Raw genomic sequence first — 22,934 nt, forward strand, 5'->3', positions numbered from 1 at the left:
CGCCTGTTAAGTGTCTACGACTTGATTTATTTCCTGTAAACCACGTGTGATTGATGTGCAGTTGCTGTGTCATTATGGATGTTAACTCAGCTTTTTCACACTTCAGTGCTTCCAAACCAGTTTATTTGATGTCATAAGTAATGCTTGAAAAGTGTGTCTTAGAAAACCCAAAAGACCCAAGCTGCATGCTTTTCTTCCCAACAGCCACCAAGCCAGTCTTCAAGTGGAGTCCTTGCAGGAACAACTTCAGACCATTGCAAAACAGAGAGATGAAGCGGTGATGCAGTTGAATATGTCTCAAGAACAAGTAAAGCAGTATGCAGTGTCACTGACCAACCTGCAGATGGTGATAGAGCAATTTCAACAGGGTAAATCTTTGTTTATACTCTACAACTGTAAGAAGCAACTATATTTAGGAATGGATCTAATCTGATGGAAACTTTCTATAAAAAAAAAGTTTTACTTGATCATTTGAATTAATTTTGCCAGCTTCCCTTTCTCCTCTTTCATTTAATTCTTTTCCCAAAGGTGATCATCTCATGCCACAGACCGTTCTCTGTCTGAATGAATAAATAGGCAACTTGCTCTTAGGTCTCATGTCGTATTCTTAAGCTAGACACCAGGGGGCATGCAGAGGTTACATGCAGCGATTCTCCAATTTGCTTTTTTATTTCCTCCAGCACCCATGAATTAAATAACTCCAACTCAATACCTCCCACAATGGCTTCGGCACGTTCTGGAATTGCCGTGTGAGGGATGCAGGTGTGAACCTCTTCGGTATTACTCCATAGTGCAATGTCTTGAACTACTGTAGTGCTCCCTTTTAAACCAAGTAATAACCACTAATTTAGATGCCTTGTTACATAGAATGTATAGCACAGAAATAGGCCATTCGGCCCAACTGGTCTGTGCCGGTGTTTATGCTCCACTCCTCCCACCCTACTTCATCTAACCCTATCAGCATAACCTGTTCCTTTCTCCCTCATGTATTTATCTAGCTTCCCCTTAAATGCTATTTGCCTCAAATACTCCTTGTGGTAGCGAGTTCCACATTCTTACTATTCCTTGGATAAAAAAGTTTCTCCTGATTACCCTATTGGATTTATTAGTGACTATCTTATATTTATGGCCCCTAGTTTTGGTCACCCCCACAAGTGGAAACATCTCTGTCTATCCTGACAAACCCCTTCATAATTTTAAAGTCCTCTGTTAGGTCACCCCTAAGAGGCCCAGCCTGTTCAGCCTTTCCTGGTAAGTATATCCTCGCTGGTATCCTTGTGAATCTTTTTCTACCGGATTGTCGTAAAAACTGGACTGAGATTGTCACTAATACCTTCTACAGTGCCTCCAAATACTTTTTATAATATGGAGAAAGAACTGTACACAGTACGCCAAGTGTGGTCTAACCATGATTTGCTACGAGTTTAACATAACTTCTCTGCTTTTCAATTCTATCCATCCAGAAATGAACCCCAGTGCTTGGTTTGCTATTTTTTATGGCCTTATTAACCTGCGTCGCTACTTTTAGTGTATCTGTACCCTTGATCCCTTGGCTCCTCTACCCCATTTAGACTCTTATTATGCAAGCAGTAGGTGGCCTCCTTGTTCTTCCTACCAAAATGTAACACCTCACACTTGTCAACATTGACATTCATTTACCAATTACATTCGACAAGTTTATTAATATCGTCAACTATTTTGTCATAGTCTTCCTTTGTATTAACTATGCCCCCAATTTGGTGTCGTCTGCAAATTTTGAAATTGTACTTCCGATTTCCAAGTCCAAATCGTTTCAGTAAATTGTGAACAGTAGTGGTCCCAGTACCGATCTTTGTGGAACACCACTTTCCACCTATTGCCTACCTAAGTAGCTACCCTTGACTCCTACTCTCTCTTTTCTGTCCTGTAGCCAGCTTGCTATCCATTCTGCTACCTGTCCCCTGACTCCACATGCTCTGACCTTAGTCATGACTCTGCAATGTAGTACCTTATCAAAGGCCTTTCGAAATCCAAATATATTATATCTACTGCATTACCCTTGTCTACCCTTTGTTACTTCAAAGAATTCAATAAGATTGGTCAAGTATGGCCTCCCCTTTTGAAAACCATGTTGACCATTCTTTATTATATTTTCGGTTTCCAGATATTTTTGTATTGCCGCTTTCAGTGAGGATTCCATTATTTGTCCTACCACCGACATTAAGCTAACTGGTCGATAGTTCCCTGGACTTGTTTTATCTCCCTTTTTAAATATAGGTATAACTTTAGATGTCCGCCAGTCCTCAAGCACTTTTCCCTTTTCTAATTAACCTTGTTTCTATATATATATATATATATATATATATATATAAAATCTCTTTCCTAATTTCTTTTAATATGCGCAGATGTAATCCATCTGAACCAGGGCTTTTATCCTCTTTAAGTTTGATTAGTTTATCAATTATCCTTCCTCTCCCTCCCTCCCCCCCCCACCATTCTATCTTAAATGTCCATCTTTTTTGATCGCTTCTAATGTATATTAATGTATAGAATATTTTTTAAATGGTGAGAAACTATTTAATGTTTATGTTCAGAGAGATTTAGTTATCCTCGTACAAGAAACACAAAAAGTTAGCATGCAGGGTACGGTAGCATAGTGGTTATGTTACTGGACTAATAATTTAGAGGCCTGGACAAATAATCCAGAGTCATGAGTTCAAATCCTGCCATGGCAGCTGGGGAATTTAAATTCAATTAAATAAAATCTGCAATAAAAAAAAACTAGAATCAGTAATGGTGGCCATGAAACTACCGGATTGTCGTAAAAACTGGACTGAGATTGTCACTAATATCCTTTAGGGAAGGAAACCTGCCGTCCTTACCCAGTTTGGCCTATTTGTGACTCCAGACCCACAGCAATGTGGTTGATTCTTAATTGCCCTCTGAAATGGCCCAGCAAGTAACTCAATTGTACAATCTCGCCTACAAAAAGTCATAATGAGAATAAAACCGGACGGACCACTAGGCACCAGACACGACAAAGAAACCAAGCCCAGTCATCGCTAACATCTGGGGACTTAGAAACATAGAAAATAGGGGCAGGAGTAGCCATTCGACCCTTCGAGCCTGCTCCACCAATCAATATGATCATGGCTGATCCTCTATCTCAATACCATATTCCTGCTCTTTCCCCATACCCCTTGATGTATTTGGCCCTTTTTAAATATATTCAGTGACTTGTCCTCCACAGCCTTCTGTGGTAGAGAATTCCACAGGTTCACCACCCTCTGAGTGAAGAAATTTCTCCTCATCTCAATCCTAAATGTCCTACCCCGTATCCTGAGACTGTGACCCCTTGTTCTGGATCCCCCAGCCAGGGGAAACATCCTCCCTGCATCCAGTCTGTCTAGCGCTGTCAGAATTTTATATGTTTCGACGAGATCCCCATTATTCATCTAAATGTGCCAAAATTGGGAGAGCTGTCCCACAGACTAGTCGTGAATGGTGGTAGACAATTAAACAACTAACGGGAGGAGGAGGCTCTGTAAACATCCCCATCCTCAATAATGGCAGAGTCAAGCACGTGAGTGCAAAAGACAAGGCTGAATCGTTTGCAGCCAGAAGTGCCAAGTGGATGATCCATCTCCGCCTCCTCCCGATATCCCCACCATCACAGAAGCCAGTCTTCAGCCAATTCGATTCACTCCATGTGATATCAAGAAATGGCTGAGTGCGCTTGACACCATCCAGGACAAAGCAGCCCGCTTGATTGGCACCTCATCCACCACCCTAAACATTCACTCCCTTCTCCACCAGTGCACCGTGGCTGCAGTGTGTACTATCTACAGGATGCACAGCAGCAACTCGCCAAGGCTTCTACGACAGCACCTCCCAAACCCGCGACCTCTACCACCTAGAAGGACAAGAGCAGCAGGTACATGGGAGCAACACCACCTGCACGTTCCCCTCCAAGTCACCCACCATCCTGACTTGGAAATATATTGCCGTTGCTTCGTCGCTGAGTCAAAATCCTGGAACGCCCTACCTAACAGCACTGTTAGAGAACCTTCATAGAAACATAGAAAATGGGAGCAAGAGTAGGCCATTCGGCCCTCCGGGCCTGCTCCGCCATTCAAAATGATCATGCTGATCGCCTAACTCAGTACCCTCTTCCCGCTTTTTCCCCATATCTCTTGATCCCTTTAGCATTAAGAAATATATCTATCTCCTTCTTGACCTCCACTGCCTTCTGTGGTAGAGAATTCCACAGGTTCACCACCCTCTGAGTGAAGAAATTTCTCCTCATCTCGGTTCTAAATGGCATACCCCGTATCCTGAGACTGTGACCCCTGGTTCTGGACTCCCCAGCCATCGGCAACATTCTCCCTGCATCTAGTCTGTCTAGTCCTGTTAGAATTTTATATGTTTCGATGAGATCACCTCTGATTCTTCTAAACTCTCGTGAATATAGGCCTAGTCGACCCAATCTCTCCTCATACGTCAGACCTGCCATCCCAGGAATCAGTCTGGTAAACCTTTGTTGCACCCCCTCCATGGCAAGGACGTCCTTCCTCAGATAAGGAGACTAAAACTGCACACAATACTCCAGATGTGGTCTCACCAAGGCCCTGTATAACTGCAGTAAGACATCCCTGCTCCTGTACTCAAATCCTCTTGCAATGAGCCACACAGCCTGCTGCAGTTCAAGAAGGCAGCTCACCACCACCTTCTCAAGGGCAATTAGGGATAGGCAATTAATGCTGGCCTTGCCAGCGACGCCCACATCCCATGAACAAATTTTTAAAAAGAGTATATTTGGCATTTTGGAAGGATGATATCAATTAGCCTGAAGGGGGCACCTTCAGTCCGAACTATCTTGTGATGAGCTGTACAGCAGCAAATATATGGAGTTAGAATAGAAACTGGAAGAGGATAAGTATTATTCAGAAAGCAAATTTTGTTCCCCTTTCTCTTGCAAAGGCACTAACCTGTGATGCAGTACGAGTTCTGGTTACACACCAGTACCTCATCCAGATGGACTCTCTTAATGTGTGAATGTCAACACCTGTGGTTGCACAGCATGCTATCATAGCTGAGCCTGATTTTGTCCTCACCAGATAATTCATTTGTTCACTTATGGTATAAAAGGAAATATGGCCGCATGGATAGAAAGTTTTTTGTTGGACAGGAAACAAGGAGGGTAGATTGGGAGCACAATCTCAAAATTTGCTGGTGGCATATAAGTTGGGTGTTTGGCAAGCAGCGTGGTGGAGTGTAGAAGACTTCATATGTTAGCAGAATGGGCGGACGGGAAGCAGTTGCACTTTAATATGGCTAAGTGTGAGGTAATGTATTGATGTTGAGCACTGTGGATGAACAGCGAGACCTAGGACATAAAATCCTGAAAGTGCAAGAATAAATAGATCAAATCATAAAAAAGGCTAATAGAATTTTGGGTTTTATAAATGGGAGCAAAGAATAATGACAAATTTGTACAAAACATTGCTTGCGGTACAGTTAGAGTACTATGTGCAGTTTATGAGCCCCCCATTATAAAAAGGGCATTAACGCCATAGAGAACATACACCATCGACTCACCAGGTTGAGTAGTCAATGACGAGGGGTCATCAATTTAAAATTCACCCTGTGCGAGAAGAGAAGGTAGGAGAAATTTCTTTATGCAGAGGATTGTTGGAGTATGCATTGCTTTGCCACAGAGGATGGTTGAGGCAGAGACTATAGCATCTTTTAAGGGAAAATTGGATGAATACATGAAATGCTGGGAAATACACTATGGGGAGAGAGCAGGAGAGTGGAATTAGTTTTGGATTGTTTTAACAAAGAGCCGGTACAAACATGATGGGCCGAATGGCCTCCATTTGTGATGTAAACTCCTAAGTTTTCCAGTGCATTTTCCAGTGTGGATCACTATGGGATTGCATACTGAAGCCTCAGCTAGCTTTTTTTTCCTTCGCTCAGTTGCCCATGGGATATTGAGGTCAAATGTAGCACCTCCACTACCTCCCTGGTTGAGATCCATTAACTCAATGCAAAGTAAGAGTTGAACCTTTGACCTTCCTGCTCTGTATGTCTTGGCTCAGTACTATATTAGACAGTACATCTACTTTATTCTCCCAAAACCCCATGATGTCTAATGCCTGCAGTTTGGAAATTATGTAGTGATGGACATTTCATGTTGCCTTATTGTGTTGCAGTTGCATAGCTCATTTTGCTAATCCATTTATCTAAAATTGTAGGCAATCTTCTCCCACAGGATGTGATTCTCTGTGCAATTACTTTTTTATTTGTCTGTTAGATCTTGTACTACTGATCATAGAGCACAATCTAAAACCTTTATATTTATAGTTGTATATTTTATCACTAGTCATTAAAATAATGCAAGCAAGAACCTTTCACTAACCAGTAGAATACACTATATTATTGTAAATGCTTATATCTATTGGTAACTTGTAGTTAAAAAAAAAAGTAATATAAATGCTCAATAGATCAAAGATTTTTAATGTTCCATCTGGGCCCATCTCTGATACTCAATGTGTCCAGTTCCCAGATATGTCTTTTTATCTTTCTCATCTTCTAGAATGCACAAAACCTCAACTACTGCTATCTAAAATCCTTGTTGCTTTGCATTGTTGATGACAATGGTGTTTTACATAGGAACATAAGAAATAGGAGCAGGAGTAGGTCATCTGGCCCCTCGAGCCTGCTCTGCCATTCAACAAGATCATGGCTGATCTTCTACCTCAACACCATTTTCCTGCACCATCCCCATACCCCTTGATGCCTTTAATATCTAGGTATCTATCGATCTCTGTCTTGAATGTACTCAATGAGCCTCCAGGCCCTTCTGGGGTAGAGAATTCCAAAGATTCACCATTCTCTGAGTGAAGAAATTTCTCCTCATCTCAGTCCTAAATGGCCTGCCCCTTATTCTAAGACTGTGACCCCTGGTTCTAGACTTCCCAGCCAGGGGAAACATCCTCCTTGCATCTACCCTATCGAGCCCTGTAAGGATTTTGTATGTTTCAATGAGATCACCTCTCACCATCTTCTGCTGTTAAAGTTCTTTGGATTTGTGAAAGGTAGGTCGTGCCTGACAAACCTGATTAAATTTTTTGAAGAGGTGACTAAAGTAGTGGACAGGGGAATGTCAATGGATGTTATTTATATGGACTTCCAGAAGGCATTTGATAAGGTCCCACATAAGAGACTGTTAGCTAAGATAGAAGCCCATGGAATCGAGGGAAAAGTACGGACTTGGTTAGGAAGTTGGCTGAGCGAAAGGCGACAGAGAGTAGGGATAATGGGAAGGTACTCACATTGGCAGGATGTGACTAGTGGAGTCCCGCAGGGATCTGTCTTGGGGCCTCAATTATTCACAATATTTATTAACGACTTAGATGAAGGCATAGAAAGTCTCATATCTAAGTTTGCCGATGACACAAAGATTGGTGGCATTGTAAGCAGTGTAGATGAAAACATAAAATTACAAAGCGATATTGATAGATTAGGTGAATGGGCAAAACTGTGGCAAATGGAATTCAATGAAGACAAATGTGAGGTCATCCACTTTGGATCAAAAAAGGTTAGAACAGGGTACTTTCTAAATGGTAAAAAGTTTAAAAACAGTGGATGTCCAAAGGGACTTAGGGGTTCAGGTACATAGATCATTGAAGTGTCATGAACAGGTGCAGAAAATAATCAAGAAGGCAAGTGGAATGTTGGCCTTTATATCTAGAGGACTAGAGTACAAGGGGGCAGAAGTTATGCTGAAGCTATACAAAACCCTGGTTAGACCGCACCTGGAGTACTGTGAGCAGTTCTGGGCACCGCACCTTCGGAAGGACATATTGGCCTTGGAGGGAGTGCAGCGTAAGTTTACTAGAATGATACCTGGATTTCAAGGGTTAAGTTACAAGGAGAGATTACACAAATTGGGGTTGTATTCTCTAGAGTTTCAAAGGTTAAGGGGTGATCTGATTGAAGTTTATAAGATATTAAGGGGAACGGATAGGGTGGATAGAGAGAAACTATTTCCGCTGGTTGGGGATTTTAGGAGTAGGGGACACAGTCTAAAAATTAGAGCCAGACCTTTCAGGAGCAAGATTAGAAAACATTTCTACACGCAAAGGGTGGTAGAAGTTTGGAACTCTCTTCCGCAAACGGCAATTGATACTAGCTCAATTGCTAAATTTAAATGAGATAGATAGCTTTTTGGCAACCAAAGGTATTAAGGGATATGGGCCAAAGGCAGGTATATGGAGTTAGATCACAGATCAGCCATGATCTTATCAAATGGCGGAGCAGGCACGAGGGGCTGAATGGCCTACTCCTGTTCCGATGTTCATACGACAATCCTGCCATACCAGGAATCAGTCTGGTGCACCCTTGTTGCTCTCCCTCTATGGCAAGTATATCCTTTCTTGGGTAAGGAGACCAAAATTGTCCACAATACTCCAGGTGCGGTCTCACCAAGGCCCTATATAATTGCAGTAAAACATCTTTATTCCTGTACTCAAATCCTCTTGTTGTTTTTGCATCTAAAAGTTATTGTAAAATAATTGGTCATCAGTGAATGTGTTTTTCTATTGTGATTTTTTTCTTGCTGTCTGCTATGATAGCTCGCTGTTGGTCTTCAATTTTCTTTTAATAGTAAGCACTAGATCTCTGATCCTATATCAAGAAAGTAAATTCCAGGTTACTTATATAGGCAGACATTGCTCACTTTGCATGCTTTAAACAGTGTGTGTATTTTCTGTGCCAATTTACATGCCTATACAGAGGAGAAAGCGATGTATGCAACTGAATTGGAGAAATATCAGAAGGACATTGAAGTGTGGAAGAAGAAAGCATTAAGTCTTGAGAGAACAGTCATAGAATTAGAGGTAAGGAGAAAATTTGCCATCCTATTTTTTTCTAACCAAGTGCAAGTATAACAATACATTATGCAGTGGATAGTGAATGTTTCTGTAATTCACCATAAAAAATAATCTGCTATTCTGTGAGGTCCTACGTCAGTAGGTTCCTCTGTGCACAGTGGATCACAGTTTATTTTTTTCCCTACATTTAATAACTAAATGTTTGGCAGTAATTATTTTAGCTCTGGGTTCAGTTCATAAACATACACAATGTCATCTGAACCTTTTGACTGGATTACTGCCCTGTAATCCACTGCAAGGCATCTTTTCTATCCTTGGCTTCAGCTTTACTGTCATTGATTCTTTTGTTTAAAATGCAAGAGTTTGTTTCAGTTGCTGAAATTCTGCCGAGAGTACATTGAGTTCATTACTGCCAAGAATGGTTTTAGCCAGCTGTCGATAATCCTAAAATGCGAATTATACTTTCCTGTGTAAACAGAGTTGATAGACCAAAATAATTCCAAGGGTGCTTTAAACTTTCCTGTTAAGACTTTTTTAAGTGGCCTAGCCAATGAGAAACTACATTGATTTGAGGGTCTGTCCACTTTTTTTTGAAGAAACTAGGTTTTTATTATTTATTTTGGAAGGTAGGGAGAGGGAAACAAACATCGAAGGATTGTATTGCGAAAATACAAAAAATAAAACTGCAATTGAATTACAATAGGGACTCAAACTAATAGCAAAAGGAATGGAGAGACTAACAGTTCCCAGCACAGATGCTGATGTTTGCACTGGCCTCTAGTCATTCTATCTTTCACTTTTGTTTGTTTTATTCAGCAATCTTTGCATTTTGTGGGGGAAGAGGGAAATTCATAAAAATCTTAAAACAAAGATTCTTGCCCTCACTGCAGAAATTTATTGTTGCATTCAAGCTGCAACAATCTTGTGTTTTGCTTTCAAAAGGCAGCCTAGCAACAGACATTTGTAGAAATTCACCAAAGAGGAGCGATCAGGACTCGGGATAGAGGGCTGTGGTTAGCACTCTGAATTAGCGATGTGCCGTTCCATGTCTTGGGTCTCTACCTGCTAAAGTGTACATGAACTTCCAAAGAGGCAGATGAGATTTTGAGTCTGGACATTATTGTTTGGTGTGTGTGAAGTGATGGTCCCCAACACCTGAAGCTGAGCCAGTCACCCCCAGAAGATGAGAGAATTAGTTTCTGTATTCACAGATGGTAGCAGACTCTAGTTGGAGAGGCCATTTTTAAGGGGAATGATTTTTACGACTGGTGATCAATTAGAATTTACAGCACAGAAACAGCCCATTTGGCCCAACTGGTCTATGCCGGCTTTATGCTCCATATGAGCCTCCTCCCGCCCCTCTTCGTTTTCAAAGAAGGGATTGGTTTTATTATAAATAATGTGCCAGCAGGGTTTGCTGTGCTGTAAGGTAGCTTTGGAGCTTTTCTTTTTCTCGGGGCAGTTGAGTTTAGTCCTCAGAAATCAAACTGCTCAGCAGATTCCAACAGTTTGGTTCTCTGCTGATTGCAGTTTTGCTTGCAACTAGTCAGGTAATTTCCTGACTGCTGCACTGAAGTTCCTTCTCAAAAGCGCATGCACAAAAAGCCTTGAATATTGCATTCAGAAACGTTTTTAATCAGTTTGCTAGATCTCTGGGTTGAATCCATCTATTTAAATGTGCTGAAATTATCGTCATCCTGACATCTGCTAAAAGCCTCCAATGTAATGAGCCTGGATTGTCTCAATCAAGTTAACAGTAACAAGAAACAGCAGCTTGCTTATCGTCAACAATTTGGGGCATATAGCGCCAGCATAGACATCTGCATTGAATTTGGACCAACTAAAATAGTAGCTTGGTTAACTTAGAATACAAACTCCATTCGAAAATTTTGGAGCCAAATAGAATAGAAATGAGCCTGTGAAATCTTGTTTGAAAATGGCTACAGAGTATTTTTGGCATTAACTATTTGAAGGTTGAATTGATTAGTTTCTGCCTAATGAGACGGGCGGCAGGACCAAGGCAAATCACTCTGCCGGCCTCATAGGACAGAACCAGCAAGGTGCGGGCACCAGTTCCAGCCTCAGGCAGCTCGCCGGTCACTCCTGAAATGAAATGGAATGTTAGCCTTTATATCTTGAGGGCTAGAATGTAAAGGGGAGGAAGTTTTGCTACAGCTGTGCAAAGCCCTGGTTAGACCACATCTGGAGTACTGTGTACAGTTCTGGGCACTGCACCCCAGAAAGGAGTGCAGCGCAGATTGACCAGAATGTTACCAGGGCTCCACGGGTTAAATTATGAGGAGAGATTACATAAACTAGGCTTGTATTCCCTGAAATATAGAAGATTAAGGGGTGATTTGATTGAGGTTTCTAGGATTTTGAAAAGAATTGATAGGGTAGATGGAGAAACTTTTTCCTCTGGTTAGGGAGTGTAGGACTTTCGGACATAACCGTAAAATCAGAGCCAGGCCATTCAGGAAAGAAGTTAGGAAACACTACTCCACACAAAGGGTGGTGGAAGTATGGAACTCTCTCCCGCAAAAAGCAGTGGATACTAGCTCAAGTAATCATTTTAAATCTGAGATGGATAGATTTTTGCAAGCCAAGGGTATTAAGGGAAATGGAGCCAAGGCGGATAAATAGAGTTAGGATACAGATCAGTCATGATCTCATTTAATGGCGGAACAGGCTCAAGGGACTGAATGGCCTACTCGTGTTCCTATGCTTTTCGTGGCTCCACATTAAGCTAAGTTTTTTTAATAACTTGCCTTTCTGGTAGCGGCCTCCAGCGGTCCCTTTAAGGACCACTGGTTAGGCTGCATGTGGACAAGGTAATCCCGACACCAATTTCCGTTTGGGTCGTAAAACAGACACTAAGACCCTTGGCATATTCAAGGGGCCTAACTCCTGTTTTAGGCAGCCATCAGGAACGCCTCTACAGCACCCAAACTAATATGGCATTGAACGTGTTTCTGGAAGTTTTTTTTTCTACCTCTCTCTCGTGCTCTCCCTCCTCTCTTTCTCCCTCCCACGTGCACCATCTCACTCTCTCCCTTTTATCCATCTTATTCTCACTCACTCCCTCCCTCCCTCCCTCCCTCCCTCCCTCTCTTGCTCCCTCTCCCTCTTTCTCGATCCCTCCCTCTCTTTCCCCCTTTCCCTCTTTCTCGATCTGTCCCTTTTTCTTCCCTCTCTTCCCCCTCCCCCATAATGTACCTATAATGAAATGAATCTTGGCACATCTTAGTTCAGTTCCAAGCAGATGTGAGCCTTCAGCAAAAGGAGCTGCCTGCCATTCAGAAAAAATGGGTATTAAATTGTTAATACCAGTCACCCCATGAGGATGTTTAGCATGGGAAATTAACTAATTCATGCTGATGCCATAGGAGGTGCTTTGCATTGTTTAGAAGAGAGAAGGAAGCTTTACTCTGCATCTAACCTGCCTGATGCTTAACATACGAGTGCTTAAAAGGAATAGTTGTAAACAATTTTACAACACCAAGTTATAGTCCAGCAATTTTATTTTAAATTCACAAGCTTTCGGAGGCTTCCTCCTTCCTCAGGTGAACGTTGTTGGAAATGAAATCCTCGAAATGAAATCGCATTTATAAATCACAGAACAATGCTTGGTGATTACAGACAGTTTTTTCAACTGCCCGTTGCCAAGGCAATCAGTGTGCAGACAGACAGGTGTTACCTGCAAGGTCTCCGAATATACAAATCACCAAAAAAAAACAAAAAAAAAACAGAGATAGAGAGGTAGAAACATAGAAAAGACAGCAACTGACCCGTTATATTAAAAACAGATAACATTTGTTCGCTGGTGGGGTAACGTGTAGCGTGACATGAACCCAAGATCCCGGTTGATGCCGTCCTCATGGGTGCGGAACTTGGCTATCAATTTCTGCTCGACGATTTTGCGTTGTCGTGTGTCTCGAAGGCCGCCTTGGAGTACGCTTACCCAAAGGTCGGTGGCTGAATGTCCTTGACTGCTGAAGTGTTCCCTGACAGGGAGGGAACCCTCCTGTTTGGCGATTGTTGCGCGGTGTCCGTTCATCCGTTGTCGCAGCGTCTGCATGGTCTCGCCAATGTACCATGCTCTGGGGCATCCTTTCCTGCAACGTATGAGGTAGACAACGTTGGCCGAGTCACAGGAGCATGAACCATGCACCTGGTGGGTGGTGTCCTCTCGTGTGATGGTGGTATCTGTGTCGATGATCTGGCATGTCTTGCAGAGGTTACCGTGGCAGGGTTGTGTGGTGTCGTGGACGCTGTTCTCTTGAAAGCTAGGTAATTTGCTGCGAACGATGGTCTGTTTGAGGTTGGGTCGCTGTTTAAAGGTGAGTAGTGGAGGTGTGGGGATGGCCATAGCGAGGTGTTTGTCGTCATTGATGACATGTTGAAGGCTGCGGAGAACATGGCGTAGTTTCTCCACTCCGGGGAAGTACTGGACGACAAAGGGTACTCTGTTGATTGCGTCCCGTGTTAGTCTCCTGAGGAGGTCTATGCGAATTTTCGCTGTGGCCCGTCGGAACTGTCGATCGATGAGTCGAGCGTCATATCCCGTTCTTACGAGGGCGTCTTTCAGCGTCTGTAGGTGTCCATCGCGTTCCTCCTCGTCTGAGCAGACCCTGTGTATTCGCAGGGCCTGTCCATAGGGGATGGCCTCTTTGACGTGGTTAGGGTGGAAGCTGGAAAAGTGGAGCATCGTGAGGTTGTCCGTGGGCTTGCGGTAGTGAGGTGCTGAGGTGCCCGTCTTTGATGGAGATTCGTGTGTCCAAGAAATAATAGGGTAATAATAGTGGGGGATTTCAACTTCCCCAATATTAACTGGGATACTCAGTGTAAAAGGCTTAGAGGGTACAAAATTCTTAACGTGCATCCGGAGAGCTTTTTGAGCCAGCATGTAGAAAGTCCTACAAGAGAGGGGGCGGTACTGGACCTAATTCTAGGGAATGTGGCCGGCCAAGTGGAAGAAGTGCTGGTAGGTGAGCACTTTGGTGACAGTGACCATAATTCGGTGAGATTTAAGGTGGTCATGGAAAAGGACAGGGAGGGGCCGGAAATAAAGGTTCTAAATTGGGGGAAGGCCGATTTTAATAGGATAAGGCAGGATCTGGCCAAAATGGACTGGGATCAGCTGCTTGTAGGAAAATCCGCATCGGAGCAATGGGAGTCTTTCAGAAGGGAGATTGAGACCATACAATGGCAACATGTTCCCGTAAAGGTCAAGGGTGGTTCCAAGAACTCCAGGGAACCTTGGATGTCAGAGGATATACGAGAATGGATTAGGAAAAAAAGGAGGGCTTTTGGCAGATACAAAAGGCTAAAGACGGAGGAAGCCCTAGAGGAGTACAAAAAGTGCAGGGGGATACTTAAAAAATAAATTAGGAGATCAAGGAGGGGCCATGAAATAACACTGGCGAGCAAAATAAAGGAAAATCCTAAGATGTTTTATAAGTATATTAAGGGTAAGAGGATGACTAGGGAAAAAATAGGACCCATTAGGGACAAAAATGGCAATCTGTGTGTGGAGCCGGCAGATGTAGGAGGGGTTCTAAATGAATTTTTTGCATCTGTTTTCACTATGGAGAAGGACGATGTAGACATAGAAATACGGCAGGGGGACTGTGATATACTCGAACATATTAACATCGAGCGGGAGGAGGTATTGGCGGTTTTAGCAGGCCTAAAAATGGATAAATCCCCAGGCCCGGACGAAATGTATCCCAGGCTACTGTGTGAGGCAAAGGAGGAGATTGCGGGGGCTCTGACACATATATTCAGAACCTCTCTGGCCACAGGGGATGTGCCAGAGGACTGGAGAACCGCTAATGTAATACCATTATTCAAGAAGGGGAGTAGGGAAAAACCGGGGAACTACAGGCCAGTGAGCCTAACATCAGTGGTAGGAAAATTATTGGAAAAAATTCTGAAGGACAAAATTAGTCTCCACTTGGAGAAGCAAGGATTAATCAGGGATAGTCAACATGGCTTTGTCAAGGGAAGATCATGTCTGACTAATTTGATTGAATTTTTTGAGGGGGTGACTAGGCGTGTGGATGAGGGTAACGCAGTGGATGTGGTATACATGGATTTCAGTAAGGCCTTCGATAAAGTCCCCCACAGGAGACTGGTCAAGAAGGTACGAGCCCTTGGAATCCAGGGTGCCTTGGCACTTTGGATACAAAACTGGCTTAGTGGCAGAAGGCAGAGGGTGATGGTCGAAGGTTGTTTTTGTGACTGGAAGCTTGTGGCCAGTGGGGTACCACAGGGATCGGTGCTGGGTCCCTTGCTGTTTGTGGTCTACATTAATGACTTGGATATGAATGTAAAAGTATGATCAGTAAGTTCGCTGATGATACAAAAATTGGTAGGGTGTAAATAGCGAGGAGGATAGCCTCAGTCTGCAGGACGATATAGATGGGTTGGTCAGATGGGCGGAACAGTGGCAAATGGAATTTAACCCGGAAAAGTGCGAGGTGATGCACTTTGGAGGGACTAACAAGGCAAGGGAATACACAATGAATGGGAGGACCCTAGGCAAGACAGAGGGTCAGAGGGATCTTGGTGTGCAAGTTCACAGATCCCTGAAGGCGGCGGAACAGGTAGATAAGGTGGTAAAGAAGGCATATGGGATACTTGCCTTTATTAGCCGAGGCATAGAATATAAGAGCAAGGAGGTTATGATGGAGCTGTATAAAACACTGGTTAGGCCACAGCTGGAGTACTGTGTGCAGTTCTGGTCGCCACACTACAGGAAGGATGTGATCGCTTTGGAGAGGGTGCAGAGGAGATTCACCAGGATGTTACCAGGGCTGGAGCGCTTCAGCTATGAAGAGAGACTGGGAAGATTGGGTTTGTTTTCCTTGGAGCAGAGGAGGCTGAGGGGGGACATGATTGAGGTGTACAAAATTATGAGGGGCACAGATAGGATGGATACTAAGGAGCTTTTTCCCTTCGTTGAGGGTTCTATAACAAGGGGACATAGATTCAAGGTAAAAGGCGGGAGGTTTAGAGGGGATTTGAGAAAGAACTTTTTCACCCAGAGGGTGGTTGGAGTCTGGAACTCACTGTCTGAAAGGGTTGTGGAGGCAGGAACCCTCACAACATTCAAGAAGCATTTGGATGAGCACTTGAAATGCCATAGCATACAAGGCTACGGACCAAATGCTGGAATATGGGATTAGAGTAGACAGGGCTGATGGCCGGCACGGACACGATGGGCCGAAGGGCCTCTATCCGTGCTGTATAACTCTATGACTCTATGAGTAGTCCATGGTGAGCTTGATGGTGGGATGGAACTTGTTGATGTTATCGTGTAGTCTCTTTAGTGATTCCTCGCCGTGGGTCCATAGAAAGAAAATGTCGTCGATGTATCTGGTGTATAGTGTTGGTTGGAGGTCCTGTGCAGTGAAGCAGTCCTGCTCGAACTTGTGCATGAAAATGTTGGCGTATTGGGGTGCGAATTTGGTCCCCATGGCTGTTCCGTGTGTTTGGGTAAAGAACTGGTTATCGAAGGTGAAGACATTGTGATCCAGGATGAAGCGGATGAGTTGTAGGATGGCGTCTGGAGATTGGCTGTTGTTGGTGTTGAGTATTGATGCTGTCGCAGCGATGCCGTCATCGTGGGGGATACTGGTGTAGAGTGCCAAGACATCCATCGTGGTGAGAAGTGTTCCTGGTTCAACTGGTCCGTGGGTACTGAGTTTTTGTAGGAAGTCTGTAGTGTCGCGATAGAAGCTGGGGGTTCCCTGTACGATGGGTTTCAGGATGCCCTCGATGTATCCAGAGAGGTTCTCACACAGGGTTCCGTTGCCTGATACGATAGGACGTCCGGGTGTGTATGTGTATCTTTGGGAGGCAGTAGAAGTCTCCCACGCGGGGAGTACGTGGGATGAGAGTGCGTAGGATGCTTTGAAGGTCTGGATCGAAGGTCTTGATCAGTTTGTTGAGCTGGTGGGTGTGTTCTTTGGTCGGATCTGCGGGTAACCGTCTGTAGTGTTCCTGGTTGTCCAGTTGTCGGTATGCTTCTTTGCAATAGTCCGTTCAGTTCTGTATGACTATGGCTCCTCCTTTGTCCGCTGGTTTGATGACGATGTTGCGGTTGGTCTTGAGAGCGTTGATGGCGTTGCGTTGAGCTCGGGTGACATTCTGGACTGTCTTCTGAGTGCGGCTGATGAATCTGGCATTGACGCATTTCCTGACAGCTTGAGCATACGTGTCCAGCTGAGGGCAGCGACCCTCCGGAGGAGTCCAGTGTGACTCTTTCCTCTTCGGTTGCTGTACCGCGGATCCCTCTGTCTGCTGTTCCAGATCGTTGATTGTCTCATTGGGTCCGCTGCTGAAATCTTGGGGTTTGTGGAAGTATTCCCGGAGCCTCATTCTCCTGATGAATTCCTCTGTGTCCGCCGCGAGACTGGTGGGGTCCATTTTGGTAGTGGGGCAGAAATTGAGCCCTCGGCTGAGAACTTCGATTTCGTCTGGTTGAAGGGTGTGGTCGGACAAATTGACGATAGACTTCCCTGTGGTTGCAACCGTGGTACCAGGGGAAGCTTGGTCGATGCTGGTGGTGATGCCGAGTTTCTCAAGCTTCCTGCTCTTGGTTTTCATGTAGGCAGCGTAGTTCCGTTGCCTCGTCTGCCTGGCGGTATCTCTTAGCTGGTCTGCTGTGTCCTGAGTACAGGTTGAGAGTATGGACTCTATCTTGGTTTCGAGGTTGCGGCGTCTGCTGTAGAGTTGGTGTATGAGATGGTTGCGGAGTGTGCGAGAGGTACGGCGGCAGAGTCTCTCAGTGTAATCCGAGTTGTATGTGGACTTGAGTGGGTTCGTGATCTGTAGTCCTTTCGGGATCTTGTCTGCTTTCTTCGAATCATAGAAGTTTACAACATGGAAACAGGCCCTTCGGCCCAACATGTCCATGTCGCCCAGTTTATACCACTAAGCTAGTCCCAATTTCCTGCACTTGGCCCATATCCCTCTATACCCATCTTTCCCATGTAACTGTCCAAATGCTTTTTAAAAGACAAAATTGTACCCGCCTCTACTACTGCCTCTGGCAGCTCGTTCCAGACACTCACCACCCTTTGAGTGAAAAAATTGCCCCTCTGGACCCTTTTGTATCTCTCCCCTCTCACCTTAAATCTATGCCCCCTCGTTATAGACTCCCCTACCTTTGGGAAAAGATTTTGACTATCTACCTTATCTAAGCCCCTCATTATTTTATAGACTTCTATAAGATCACCCCTCAACCTCCTACTCTCCAGGGAAAAAAGTCCCAGTCTGTCTAACCTCTCCCTATAAGTCAAACCATCAAGTCCCAGCAGCATCCTTGTAAATCTTTTCTGCACTCTTTCTAGTTTAATAATATCCTTTCTATAATAGGGTGACCAGAACTGTACACAGTATTCCAAGTGTGGCCTAACTAATGTCTTGTACAACTTCAACAAGACATCCCAGCTCCTGTATTCAATGTTCTGACCAATGAAACCAAGCAAGCTGAATGCCTTCTTCACCACTCTATTCTTGCAGCTCTGTAAAAACTTGATGTCTGTGTCTATATGCACGATCTTCTTGGATATCCTTTCCACTGTGAGCCGGCAGTTTGTGGTGTCGATGGTAGCCATGATGTGGAGATGCCGGTGATGGACTGGGGTTGACAATTGTAAACAATTTTACAACACCAAGTTATAGTCCAGCAATTTTATTTTAAATTCACAAGCTTTCGGAGGCTTCCTCCTTCGTCAGGTGAACGATGTTGGAAATGAAATCCTCGAAATGAAATCGCATTTATAAATCACAGAACAATGCTTTGTGATTACAGACAACGGGCAGTTGAAAAAACTGTCTGTAATCACCAAGCATTGTTCTGTGATTTATAAATGCGATTTTATTTCGAGGATTTCATTTCCAACAACGTTCACCTGAGGAAGGAGGAAGCCTCCGAAAGCTTGTGAATTTAAAATAAAATTGCTGGACTATAACTTGGTGTTGTAAAATCATAAAAGGAATAGAAGTACATCTGCAATCCAGTTTACCATAAGGATTGCATTGGATTGTTTTAGTGAATGAAGGAAAAGGGGTTGCAGAGATATTGGAGCACTGTGAGTAAATGTGATTAGAACTATTTGCTCGAGTGGAGGATAAACACCAACATGGCCTCTTTCTGTGCATCTCTATGTAGTTTAGCCTGCTAGGTTGGGGATCTGTTGATGATAATTGAGGAGTAGTACATTGGAATTTTGTTTGCGTTTAGATTCCATATAATAGTGAATTGGAATTTGGGATCAGGTAGCTTTGACTATCCAGACTTCAGTCTATTTACAGCACCAATTCCCAGCTGATCAAATCGGTACTCATTGAAAATTATTTCTTTTTCCGCCGGTATCTTAATATTGATTGCTAACTGCTTTCTTCCTGTTGTAGCAACATTTAAATGAAGCAAATGCTGCTCTAGATTCAGCATCAAGACTAACTGAACAATTGGATCTTAAAGAGGAGCAGATGGAAGATCTTAAAAAGCAAGGTAATGAATTGTTTTGCTGCTGTAAACTGATTTATTAGAAAGGTAATGACAGATTTTGGTATTTCATATTCATCCCTTTAAGCTCTGTCTTTGCAACTAAAAAAAAAAACTGAGGTATCTGTAAAAAGATGGCTGTGTAACATTTGAATGTTGATCAAGGCACTGAACTTACTTTGGTGGATGCATACTCATCCCGTTCACAAACTTTACTTATAACCAAGTCATAAAAATAAAATATACAACATCTTGGCTATTAGTCGAAGAGAAATCTCAAAGATCTGTATGGCAGTTTGTTCAAAGCACCAGAATTTCCTCTGATACTGCCATTTGATACTGTATTATTAGGGATAATATTGGCCAAACAAAGGTGCTCTCTATTTACACAGCTGCTAAGAAGATGGTGGATAGCAGTGTTAGCATTTGATATTGCTGAGTCTTAGCAAAATAAGTCCAAATGATTCAGATATAGCTTTGCCCCTTTAACTGTTTTGAGGGTTACAGTAGCACTTTTGCAGTGAAATGTCAAACTGTATTTCTGTGCCAGTAGAGGGATTTGAGAAGCTCATTGAATCTATCTTGTTTTACTTTGTTTAATGGTGACTACAATGTGCAAAAAGCTGTGGTAGAATGTGGGTTTCTGTCTTTGATATTCCCCACACAAGAAGTTTCCAGTGTTAGCCATGCTGTCTGGAGGAGGAATCAACAGAAGCGAGATTTTCTTTTATTTGTTCATGGGATGTGGGTGTCGCTGGCAAGGCCAGCATTTATTGCCCATCCCTAATTGCCCTTGAGAAGGTGGCAGTGAGCTGCCTCCTCGAACCGCTGCATTCGGTGTGGTGAAGGTTCTCCCACAGTGCTGTTAGGCAGGGAGTTCCAGGATTTTGACCCAGCGACGATGAAGGAACGGCGATATATTTCCAAGTCGGGATGGTGTGTGACTTGGAGGGGAACGTGCAGGTGGGTGTTGTTCCCATGCGCCTGCTGCCCTTGTCCTTCTTGGTGGTAGAGGTTGTGAGTTTGAGAGGTTCTGTCGAAGAAGCCTTGGCGAGTTGCTGCAGTACATCCTGTAGACGGTACACACTGCAGCCACCGTGCACCGGCGGAGAAGGGAGTGAATATTTAGGGTGGTGGATGGGGTGCCAATCAAGCGGGCTGCTTTGTCCTGGATGGTGTCGAGCTTCTTGAGTGTTGTTGGAGCTGCACTCATCCAGGCAAGTGGAGAGTTTTCCATCACACTCCTGACTTGTGCCTTGTAGATGGTGGAAAGACTTTGGGTAGTCAGGAGGTGAGTCACTCACCGCAGAATACCCAGCCTCTGACCTGCTCTTGTAGCCACAGTATTTATGTGGCTGGTCTAGTTTCTGGTCAATGGTAACCCCATGATGTTGCTGGAGATGCTTCTTTAGGTCCAGCATGTGGAGCATATGTGTGCTTTGGTCCTGATCTTATGCGAAACATTGGAGGAGTAAAACAGGCTTACTGATCAGCCAAGTTTGTAAACCTAAACAACTTCCTCTTTAGCTGAAGCAGATTTTGTTTCCCTCCCGGTTTAGTTTGCTTCTGATGGATAATTTGTTTATTCCTGCTTACAGTACTGCGTACGGTTTTGGTCACATTACAGGAAAGATGTGATTGCACTAGTGAGGGTACAGAGGAGATTTGCGAGGATGTTGCCAGGACTGAAGAATTTTAGCTATGAGGAAAAATTGGATAGGCTGGGGTTGTTTTCTTTGGAACAGAGGAGGCTGAGGGGAGATTTAATTGAGGTGTATAAAATTATGAGGGGCCTAGATAGAGTGGATAGGAAGGACTTATTTCCCTCTGTAGAGAGGTCAATAACCAGAGGGCATAGATTTAAAGTGATTGGTAGAAGGATTGGAGGGGAGTTGAAGAGAATTTTTTTTCACCCAGAGGGTGGGGGTCTGGAACCCACTGTCTGAAAGGGTATTAGAGGCAGAAACATTCATCGCATCTGAAGGGTACTTGGATGTGCACTTGAGGTGCCCTAACCTACAAGGCTACGGTCCAAAATCGGGATTAGGCTGGATAGCTCTTTTTTGGCTGGCACAAACACAATGGGTTGAATGGCCTCCTGTGCCATAAATTTTTATGATTCTATGATTCCGAGCACTTTTAATGATCGGAGCAGCCCGATTACTCACTCCACTGAATTGTCTCAGCAAACTGCTCTTTAACACAACTGCGGGAAAGTCTCATCGAAGTTCTGTGCTCTGGAGCAGCCAGTCAGTTGGGGAGTCTGGGACTAGGGGACATAGCCTAGAAATTAGAGCCAAGACTTTCAGGAGTGAAGTTAGGAAACACGTCCACACGCAAAGGATGGTAGAAGTTTGGAACTCTCTTTCACAAATGACAATTGTTAATTTTAAATCTGAGAGTGATAGATTTTTGTTAGCCCCATATCCCTTAATACTTTTGGTTAAAGCTAAGGGTATATGGAGTTAGGTCACAGATCAGCCATGATCTCAGCGAATGGCAGAACAGACTTGAGGGGCTAAATGACTTACTCCTGGTCCTATGTTCCAAAACACAGCAAAGAGTTGACACATTTGGCACAGTTTTTTAAAAAAAATTCTCATCCCAAGTGAAAGGCTTCATAGTCAAGGAATGCTGAGAGTTGAAATGTATGGATGTTTGACAGGGCAGATATACTTGCCTTCTGGTGTAAATTCAGCAACATTCACTGTAGCAAAATAATTCCAGAATTGAATAAAGAAAGTGGATGAATCTCAGTACACCAGGTAAAGGTGCTTATGCACAGTGTGATGGGCAGGAAGAAAATCTATATTGATCTTTGATTATAAAATACTGACTGCTTGATAGGACAGATCCCAGCTGCACCTCAGGATAATGGACATGAATTTCCTTCTGCTAGTTGTTCTTCATTTGGTGAGTTTCTGGTCTAAGCTGGGATATCTGAGGAATATGAGATGCTTTTCCAGAGAGGGGGATGGAAAATTGAATGAGTCAATCAGTGCCCCGCTCATCCATCCCTGGTTCAAGAGAAGTATTGCAGAAGTTTGGTTATCTGATTGGCAAAGCAGGAATTGAGGGAGGTGTTGAATTGCTTTAATAAGAAGGATAAATGACTAGAATTATAGAAAGGTCATAGCATGGAAGGAGGCCATTCGGCCCATCGAGTCTGCGCCGGCTCTATGCAAGAGCAATCCAGCTGGTCCCACTCCCTCACCCTTTCCCCGTAGCCCTGCAATTTTTTTCCTTTCAAGTACTTATCCAGTTCCCTTTTGAAGGCCATGATTGAATCTGCCTCGACCACCCACCCCAGACATTGCATTCCAGATCCTAACCACTCGCTGTGTAAAAAGAGTTTTTCCTCATGTCACCTCCGGTTCTTTTGCCAATCACCTTAAATCTATTACCTCTGGTTCTTGACCCTTCCGCCAGTGGGAACAGTTTCTCTCTATCTACTCTGTCTAGACCCTTCATGATTTTGAATACCTCTATCAAATCTCCTCTCAACCAACTCTGTTCCAAGGAGAACAACCCCAGCTTCT

General features: G+C 43.7%; 1 protein-coding gene across 1 annotated transcript in view; it reads left to right on the forward strand.

Annotated features, from left to right (window-relative positions):
* trip11 (thyroid hormone receptor interactor 11) overlaps positions 1-22,934 on the forward strand; it is a 100,912-nt gene that overhangs the window by 46,515 nt on the left and 31,463 nt on the right. The window contains exons 14-16 of the mRNA XM_067991979.1: positions 205-368; positions 8,779-8,882; positions 19,302-19,401. Of these exons, the coding sequence (XP_067848080.1) occupies positions 205-368; positions 8,779-8,882; positions 19,302-19,401 (368 nt within the window). The remainder of the gene's footprint in view (positions 1-204; positions 369-8,778; positions 8,883-19,301; positions 19,402-22,934) is intronic.

The sequence above is a fragment of the Heptranchias perlo genome, chromosome 10 (assembly GCF_035084215.1).
Source record: "Heptranchias perlo isolate sHepPer1 chromosome 10, sHepPer1.hap1, whole genome shotgun sequence".
NCBI classification, from domain to species: domain Eukaryota; kingdom Metazoa; phylum Chordata; class Chondrichthyes; order Hexanchiformes; family Hexanchidae; genus Heptranchias; species Heptranchias perlo.